Source organism: Dermacentor silvarum, chromosome 7 (genome assembly GCF_013339745.2).
Source record: "Dermacentor silvarum isolate Dsil-2018 chromosome 7, BIME_Dsil_1.4, whole genome shotgun sequence".
In the NCBI taxonomy this organism is placed as follows: Eukaryota; Metazoa; Arthropoda; class Arachnida; order Ixodida; family Ixodidae; genus Dermacentor; species Dermacentor silvarum.
Window position 1 is genome coordinate 176977454 of NC_051160.1, and position 10072 is coordinate 176987525.

General features: G+C 45.9%; 1 protein-coding gene across 1 annotated transcript; it reads left to right on the forward strand.

Annotated features, from left to right (window-relative positions):
- The first annotated feature begins 8421 nt into the window (after nt 1–8421).
- Nucleotides 8422–9828, forward strand: LOC125947265 (uncharacterized). The gene has a single exon (XM_049671680.1). The coding sequence runs from the start codon at nt 8422–8424 to the stop codon at nt 9826–9828; it is 1407 nt and encodes a 468-aa protein (XP_049527637.1).
- Nucleotides 9829–10072: the final 244 nt, after the last annotated feature.

Here is a 10072-nt window from a genome sequence, read left to right on the forward strand (position 1 = left end):
ATCATTGCATTTTACCGGTGCTAACATATGGGGCAGAAACTTGGAGGTTGACAGAGAAGCTCGAGAACAAATTAAGGACCGCACAAAGAGCGATGGGACGAAAAATGTTAGGCCTAACGTTAAGAGACAGGAAGAGAGCGGTGTCGATCAGAGAACAAACAGGGATAGCCAATATTCTAGTTGACAATAATTAAGCGGTAAAAGTGGAGCTGGGCAGGCCATGTAATGCGTAGGATGGATAGCCGATGGACCATTAGAGTTACAGAATGGGTACCAAGAGAAGGGAAGCGCAGTCGAGGACGGCAGAAAGCTAGGTGGAGTGATGTAGTTAGGAAGTTCTCAGGCGCATGTTGGAATCACCTAGCGCACGACTGGGGTAATTGGAGATCGCAGGGAGAGGCCCTCATCCTGCAGTGGACATAAATATAGACTGATGATGATGATAATGATGATGATGCACAGTCAAACTTCCGTGTGCGCGAGACAGAAAAAAAATGGGAGGACGCATAAGCTTCGCTTTTAAGAGTGTAATACAATCGCATTCAGATCGCTGACTGCTTCTCACGCCTCCCGACAACTACAATAACCGTAATGGTTACCGGAAAACAGTGCGGCGAACGCTCTGCACGAAGGCGAGCTTACTGGTAGAAACGCGGTGTCTTGCGTGTGGCGATCCCGGAGATATTGCACAGCCGCGCCAAAAAAATTGCATAATTTCCAGGTTTCCGTTTTTGTTTTGTTCTTTTGTTTCAGTCTGAGAAGATTTAACATAAAAGGCACGCGCTGCAGATGTTTTGTTTCATGACATTTGTTTGTGGATTGTCATTTTCAAAATTCCGAGGAATAGCTTTGCCAAGAATGCAAGACAAGGTATGAGCAACATTATTGATAGAATGGTGTGGCATACCTAAATATATCTGGAGGGCCTGCGTGGTTGGGGATGATTTTCTCGGCCGCGGGGGCCGGATTTTCTGCGACACGGGGCCCTTAACGCTATCGCGTTAAAATATACAGAATCGTACCTCCTCCCTAACTTCGAGACATTGCAACCAATAGGCATGAATGGTTCAAAGGGAGCTTTAGAATATATTCTCTGTGCTAAACTTCAACGGAGGGGGGGGGGGAATAGGCAACAGCACTTCGTTCTCATTGAGTTGCATGGGTTTTTTTATTGCGATAGCAATTATATGGACACTTCAACCGGATTTCTGCCGTCGCCGTCACCGTCGGCGTCGCCGTCGCCGTCGCCGTGAGGTTCCGTATAGATAAAATCTTTGCCGCGCGCCGTATGCCCGAGCTGAAGCGTGCGGGAACGCGCGCTATCACGGAGAGCGAACGCACTCAATCTCCCACGCGCAAGCAAGAACGCCGGAAGGAGCAGGGGGGGGGGCACTTCTACTCTGCCAACAACCGCTCTCGTCACTCGCCCGCACCGTCTCTTATCTCCACACGGCTCTGACCTTTGTATGCGCTGCGCATTCGCCGCTCAGTTTCCGTTGAAGCGATAGACCGCACGTACCTTCGCCCGCTGCGGCGTATGCGCTTGCTGCCAGCGTTTTGACAGTCGTTGTCTGCAGTCATTCAATGTGATCTATTCATGTTTGTTTGTGCACGCTCACACCACGCTTGTTCATTCAGTTAGTAATAGTCGGGCCACATTTTCCAACGCACGCTACACATGCAATGCTGCCCGGATCGTCAGTGCAGCGCTACAGGTGTGTCCCTTCACACGCGCTGCCCACGGGAAGCGCTTCTCATCAACACCACCATTTCACACGCGCCTTCTCGTGGTCATCGAGTGTCTCTTCATGTCGGTCTACTTACGCCGCAGCACACCTGCTTACTTAATCAGCTCATGTTTACTACAATTGATATTGCTACCAAAGCCGCTCACCTTACTTCGTATGACATTGCTGTGTTGCTATCGCATTCATTGCTTCGCCCTTAGGGCGAAACTGTGACATTTTCTTTGTTGTTCGTTATTTGTTTATCAGTAATATTGCAACCTACCCTTGCTTTCACTCATTCCTTTCGTTCTTTTATTTATATATTTACCCCCCGCCTTCATTTTTTTCCACGAGCACCATTTTTCTGCCGCTACTTGTATTCTCTCTTTCAGACACGATAGTGCACTGACCTCCAGCGGAGCAGATACCGACCCTCCCTCCCCGTTGTCCAGGCGCCTTCCACGAAATAAGGAACCTTTAATGACACGTCAACCAGCTAACACACGGCGCTGCCTCAAATTCCTCCACCGACTATCTTTTCAATTCTACACCCTCACCGCTAACACTCTCGCTCGTTACCTCACAACCCGCCTTACCTTCTCTCCTGTTTAGACGAACCCTACCTATATACTGCTGTGCCGAGGAGAACATATGTCGCCTTGAAGAAGACAAGTCCACTTCTCGAAACGTTGGCTCCTGCTCCCACCGTCGTCTTTTATGTGCGTGTCGTTCTGCCACGAGGACATATCAACAAGCCAATATAGCTGTCATTGCCGCATATGCAGTACTCGGAATTCGGCTTCAGTGAAGTCGTCATGCCAACGCAGAGAGACCTTCGCGCAACCTGTGCTTAATATCAGCTTCTGAAGAAAGGATGTGTGTATATTGCTTGTAATTGCGCATAAGCGGTTCCTGCTCCTAGCAATATTCTTGCGCCAACCGAAAACCTCACGTCTGCCTCTGAAGGAAACCGCCAATGATGTGTGTGTAATTACTGAACGTGCAATGGAATTTGTGTTGGGAACTTTAATCTTAGCGCCAGCCTGGTTCGTCCATCGAGGCGCGTGTGCGGTAATTATGTACAGAAATTCTCTCTGAATATTTCGAAAGGCGTAATAGCCGACGCCACAATATTTAGGAGCTGCAGTCACTTGTGTACGTAGCATCATAGCATTCTAATAAACGTGGGCGTCGTCTACTTTCTCGTCCTGTGTCCCGCGCAGTTATATAGTATACTGTGAATATCTATCAATAAGTTTAAGTCCATACGCTGCAGTACGTAGCCCAGCGGCGTAGCCCCATGGAAAACATTAAATACTTGGTAAGAGTACGTGTGTTTCTTTAATAACAAAATAGAACGCTTAAATATTGTATTCGTTGTGGCAAGCGTAAAGTAATAAGCTAACGAAACTACCCGCCAATGGCATGCGTGTGCTTCTACCTGCTTCATCACATTATCTTAAAACTAGGGCTGAAAACCCCAGATAACCAAAAACATATGCAACTGGAGCAGGTGCTATGGTTCCTTTCCTGGAAATGAAAGCCAGCATCCCAATCTAGTCATGTACTTAAGCTGTATTAGACCAATGTTAGAGCATGCTAATAGGAGCCATTTCAAACTAGATTATTTGAACAAAATAATAAAGTGCAAGGAAAGTGTCAAGGCGCAATCTAATTTGGTATTCCCGAACGGATTGTATTAACAAAACTTTATGCCTGCCTGAATTGCCTGCGTTAACCCAATGCTGAAAACAGGAGAAGCTGATTCCCTTTCTTGCTGTTGAAAAGCTGCTTGAATGTCAATAACATAGTATATATGTTCCGAGGGAAGGTGAGGGGCACTGACAATATCTCTAAGCTTTTGTATGAGCTTTCTTCAAGAACAAGAATGCAATAAAACTATTTACCTTTGAAAGTCTTAGAATCCAAACATTGTCAAATTCTTTAGGAGACCTAATCAAATTTTTAAGATATAGGCAATAAAAGTGTGCCTAAGTACAAGTACAGACTGAACACAGCTGATTGGTTGAGTGGCCCGCTGCGGAATGCAACATTGCTGCTGCTACCTGAAGGTAACTGCTAGGTTCCACGTGTGTTTCTCCTATAGCATATGTATCTGGCAAGGGGAATAATTATGCGTGATTCCATTACAGCGTTGGCCTGTGCTTTTTTCTCTATTTCTTTTGGTTGCTATAGGTGGCGGCCAACTGATTCCGTTTGTTCATTTATTTAGCATTTGTGTGTATCTTATTATGTGCATGTGCTTGTATCATGTTCTGGGACTGGTCTACAGAGGCTATACTAACGAAACGGACCAAGCCATTCACGATGAAATATCAAAAAATAACCCGTAATGCAAGAAGATTAGGTAATTCAAAACACTTTGTGACCACCTTCGCCGGCCGAGATTTACCGTCCTTGATACGGTATCGGTCTTTCACCCTAATCGTGTACCCATTCAGGGAGAGGCCAGAAGCTTGCTTAAATTTTCGGAAATTAGGGCATCGCTCCGACGTATGTACATAACCCCGACCAGAAATCACCCAGATGCCGAAGGTGCGTGGAAGAGCTCTCACCTTCACCGGGAGTAGAGAAACCGACCTGCATCCCACTCTGCGTCGTTTGTCATGGGCAACATCCAACGGGTAGTCGAAACTGCAAATGGCGTTTCATACAACCAAAATACTGCAAGAGAGCAACGTCAAAAAACGACACCCAAACCACCAGAGAGACCAGGCATTCCCGATCAAGAGGGCGAACCCAAGACGTCTTTCGAGACCGCTCCGAGTCATTCCCTCCTCTGCACAACAGCGATAGAGACCAGTACACCTCCGGAAGCAACAACTCCAAGCTAGACGAACCTGCCAAGCAGGTAGCCTGGGGCAGCGGTAAACCTAACCACCGCGACCAAGCAACACCACAAGTGACCACCTCATTGGGGACACTGAGCAGTAATCACGAAACGGACGGACAACGACGCAGACCAGGGAAGAACGTTCCGGCTCCAAGACGAGCCAGGCTGCCCGAGAAGAGGGTAATCCCACAATGCACCAGCAAAGCAATCCACAACAGCAACAACAGGTGAGGGAGCTTCTAAAAGAACAATTGGCTGCCGCTAATGACAATATTCGACAACTCGAAAACAAACAAACCCCAATTAGTAGCTCACAGAATCTCAGTGCGGACAGACCAGTGGTTTGCGCTCCGAGTGAGGCAGAAAGCTGACGTAACTGAAGCGAATAACGGAAAGCAGCTAGCCAAACAGAATCGATAGGTGATAAGTATCGGAAGTGACAGAAGCGTGCGTAACTCAACTAGAAACCGCAATCAAGCACATTCTAACTAACATGAGCCACCGAGCAAATTAAGCAACAAGCTGAAAACATCCTAAGCACGACAGCGCAGGCCCCCATACAGACCTAGACATGGCACGTAAGCCATCCGCGCATCCCTCCCACCTGTCGGCAGACCATGACTCATCCGAAGCTTCGACGTCGAAACCCCGCAGGGGGACCAATCAGATAGCACAGCGTCGGCTCGGCGCGGCCTCATAGGCGTTCGTGATGGCTGGAGCAGCTATAATTTTATGGCAATGGGATTGCAGAGGGTTCAAAGAAAAACGTCGAGCCCTAGAATTCACAATTGAAGATTCTCAAGAAAAGCCCGACATTTTGGCACTTTGGCATTGCAGCCAAATTAGCAGGCTATGCAACCTACACGGAAGTTCTTCGATGCGGCCGCTCTCTGGCCATGGCGCTCATGGTGCATAGAAATGTGACAGCAATTTAAGTAGACTTGGAATGTGAGGAATTGAAATTCTACCTAATAAACGGGCTGTGCCACGATGCAGTCATCTAACCCGTTCGCCTACGCTACGCCTGCGCACTCATCACCCGGATACTGACATATGTGCGTTCACTCGGTGTCAAATGCATGCCTGTTGCATTCTGTGCAGAGTCTTCCAAAAGGGAACTTAACATGCCCTCATCACAGTTTCCTTGACTGACACTTTTCGCTAAACCATAGAATGACAAGCAATTCACGGTAATCAAAAATTGAGTAGGTGTTTGGTGGTCATTACTGCCAGAAGACTGCCTGATAATACCGAAAATGTTTTCAAGAGGATCCTGGCTAGTTTTTCAAGTCATGAGGTACTTGAACCCAACTTTTTGATTCAGGTAGTTGAGCAAACCTAGCCTGCTTGAAATGGTCACACGTAGACCAACTGCAGTGCAACCACCCAGGAAGCCTCCTCCGCCTTTTGCGTGGCATGCGTCGAGATAGGACAGAAAGTCCTGCAGCACAGCTGTTCCTGATGAACATGGTCGGAGAGCTTCAGCAGGCAACCGCGATGTCATCAATTCAATTCATTTTTATTGATAATTAGTGCATAGTAGTACATAGGGGTTGATTCCATGTAAGATCGAACAAAGGATGGCCGGTCGACCTTTCAAATTTAGTTCAAAATTTTACATATTGTTGCCTGATGAGTGGAAAGAAGAGATCCGCCATTGGTTTTGCTGCCAAAAATTTTTTCGAAGCACCGCGAATCAGTAATGACGAAGAGGTGGAGTGCCGCGCTTACCTGCTCTGCTGTTTTGGCCAACTTTGGCTGTGAATTACACAAAATATATTAAAGTTAGGTAGCTAAAATTTCTCTAAATAATTATATGCATGTTTTTGCATGTGTTCAGTTATTTTTTGTTTTTGTGGGTAGTGTAGATGTTTTTATAAAAAACCTCAAAATCGGCCCAGGAAACGTTTGTTTGTCTACTTTGCAGGTCTTTATCTCAAAGAAGGCTTGTGGTAGAGCGGCAAGAATTCCGCATTACGTTCTAAGCATACTTATTTACCAAACTGCTAAAGCTCATATTTATATCACTTTTCATTAAAGAGATATTACCGGTGTAACTTCAAGAAAACACCGAATAATGAAAATTTCTGATGACAATAAGAAAAAACACCATTTTTGATATTACTTAAACTTTGCCCACTTATTCTCCTCCACATCAGCTTTCATAATCATTAAAACATATTGCATAATTTTGTTCCATTCGTAGTTACAGCACGTCGAATGAGGCCCTTACGCAAGGATAGGCAATTGTTGTAGATCCGACTTCTTGCCCGCTAAGTGTTTCGAATGCAGGTAGGATTAGATTTCTTTTTCTTGAAAGGCCAGTAGTACCGAAAAAGGTGGAAAGTATTAACGTGGCACTCCAGTAGCAAATCAAGATGTAGAATGCCAAGGGAAACAAAAGCAAAACTATCGGTAACCGGATGTGCGCGCCTATCTCAGATGACGGCAGCAGACTGCCTGAACCATAGAGTTTCTCACTATATTACCTAGAGGGAGAACTGGCGCTGCAGCGCTGTGGTATCCACGGGAATGCCGGTATATCGTGACTTCGGATTGGCATCGTTCTTGGAGAGCCAGAACGCCTTGAAGACGTGCCTGGCTAGCACCGCTCCGTCTGTAACAAACATTCATTTGCTGCTAAAATAGCACGTAAAAAACTGCTTTAGCTTTATTATTACACAAAAACATATGTTGTTTAATTTTGAGGACTTACTATTGGATGCACAATTATATGAAACGTAAAAAGTATCAGCTGGCCGCTAAAGTTGGAGGGCAGACGACAAGATTGTCGCTTGCTTTGGAACAACTTATCGTCTGTTCTTGCTTTTCTTCACTTCATTCGGCATTGTAGGTGAGTAAACTTTATTGAGATATGTAATATGGGTGAATGAAAGCCTTTTATGTAGATTTTACTTTAAGAACGCATTATTTGTGTAGCCATATCCACGTTTTAGACGAAGCCTTGTTCAACACCAGCCAACACAAGCCTCGCAGACACATATCCGGTCATTCCCATGAGGGCACGGCGCCCTATAAGAAACTCGCATAGACGGTGGCGCCAGTTTACCCTCTAGGTGTTATAGTGAAAAACTCTATGGCCTGAACAGCAGACGGCCTGAACAGCAGATGGCCTGATAGGAGATAGCCTGAATCGATCCGCTGTTCACACTTCATTCGACACCGATAGTGCTTGTGCTTTGCTCTTACTCTACTGTTCATGTGCGTCTCATGGCTACAAAATATAGCTCTGAGCGAGTGTATTGTGCAGACTACCTTTCTAAGCACAAGAAGCTCATTGCAAAGAATCGAAATTTTCGCAGAGCTACCGACGTAGACGTTAATGCTTTGGAGCAACTTTTAACATCCGAAACATCAGTAACTGTCAAAGAGAATGACTACTTGTGCTTCCCGTGCTTTCGCTACTTCTGCAAAGAAATATCCTCACGGAACACACAGTTGAGCGATGACATTTTTATGCCCCCTGAAGCAGAAATCAACATCGTCAACCAGATCATTGCGACTACCTGCGTGTCCCCTTTGAAACGTCCAGGCGCAGTGAGAAGTCGGGACAGGCCTACTTACATCAAAAGAAAACAAAGTGAGGTGCAGAAGGCGGTAGCAGAAAATGTTCGCAACAAGATACGGCGGGCGTACAACCAATGTGATGCATCTGGAAATTCAGCGGAAAGAAAGTGCTGCTTCTGCGAGCAGTGGACAGAAAGCTTTCGGCAAGCCTATGCAGCGTCGACGACACCCCAGAAACGTTATCAACTTCTGACTCTCCTGCCATCAACACTAGCTAAACATGAGATTAAGAAGCTTATTCCTGAAGCATCGATGTATGAAATAAACAAGTCCAGGAAATTGAAAGAAAATCACGGTGTGTGGTACCGGCCGGATCCTTTCACCAGGCACAAGGTGAGCCCTGAGTGCGTATCTGCGGCACGTGAGTACTACACGAAGGACGAGTTGGAATGCTCGAGACAAAGCCCTAACAGAAGGGATATCTTGTCGGTTACGATCGATGGAGAAAAAGTATTAGTAACAAAGCGTTTCATGACCAGATATATTAGAGAGGCATTCCGCATATACAAAGACGACCATCTTGATTCTGGCATTGGCCTATCAAAATTCTACACCTTGCGACCGTGCTGGGTAAAATGTTATCCCCAGCATGATGTGTGCGTTTGTGTCATTTGCGCCAACTATAAACTTTGCCGTGCCGCTCTTGAGAACATTACTGGCCACAGAATCAATTCTGATGACCTTCACTCCGCATTCATTTGCATTCCGTCATCAGCACAGTGCCTTTTAGGCGAATGCAATCAGTGTCTAAAAGGCGGGTCCCTGACAGTGGAGGAATTTAATATCCCAGAAGAAGAAGAAATACTGCTAGCGACGTGGGAGGCAGGCGACCTTGTGAAAAAGGTTTTGGATGCTGATACTTTTTTGAATCATCTTCCGGTTCTAGTGGCAAAGTGGATCGTGCACAACCACATCAGGAAGACACAAGGCAAAGCTATCTACGAGGAAAAGCAATGTACACAGCGTGGGAGCATTGTATTCCACTTTGATTTTGCCGAAAACTGGACTGTCGTGCTTCCTGACGAAGTTCAGGCATACCACTGGAAAAAGCAGCAAGTATCCGTGTTTACATGCGTGGTAACAACGAAAAAATCTACGGAGAGTTTCGCTATTGTTAGTGACGACTTGAATCACGACTCCACTCACGCCTGCTTGGCTCTAAAGAAAGCGACAGAATGGGTGGACGATAACCTGCCGGTGTACTCCAAGGTGACGTATGTGAGTGATGGAGCCGCCAGTCATTTCAAAAATAGATACCGCCTTTACGAGTTCGGAAAGAGCGATTGTCCCAATATCCAATGGATATTCTCAGCAACTGGACACGGGAAAAACGCGTGCGACGGAGTTGGAGGACTTGTCAAGCATCAAGCAATGCTGAAGAACTTGAGAACAAGCCCTGAAAGTGCAATTCGGGCAGCCAGAGACTTTGTAACAATTTTAACAGAAAAACTGAAAGGTGTGCATCTAATACATCTTGAAGAAAAAGAAGTTGTTGCCTTCCGCGGCTTAAAGAAGGATGAGTGGATGAAAGTGCCCGCCTTCCATGGCATTCAGTCTTGGCATGCCTGGCAGCTATCCAGGTCAACGGAAGCATCTCCTGAATTGTACGTGGCAAGCATAGCCGGGTCTGCATGGAAGAAACTATGTGTACAGGAATGAAGGAAATCAGCGTTCTTGAATCATTCGAATAAACGATTGCAGCCCAGAAACAAATTCTGTTTTAATGAAGCGGTTCTCCATTACCTTCACAATTTTTTTCATTACGCTAAAGATTATTTGGAATACAGTTGCTTGCTTATTGAATTATATCCTATTTTTGGCTTATCAAAGATGGGTATCGATTTCTGAGTGCGTTTTCGTAGAGGTTAATTGCGCAAAACGTCTGTGTGCTCTCCGATGCCGC

Bases quoted from the DNA above. Each gene is read 5' to 3' on its own strand.
- LOC125947265 (XM_049671680.1), top strand. From the start codon at position 8,422: ATGTATGAAATAAACAAGTCCAGGAAATTGAAAGAAAATCACGGTGTG.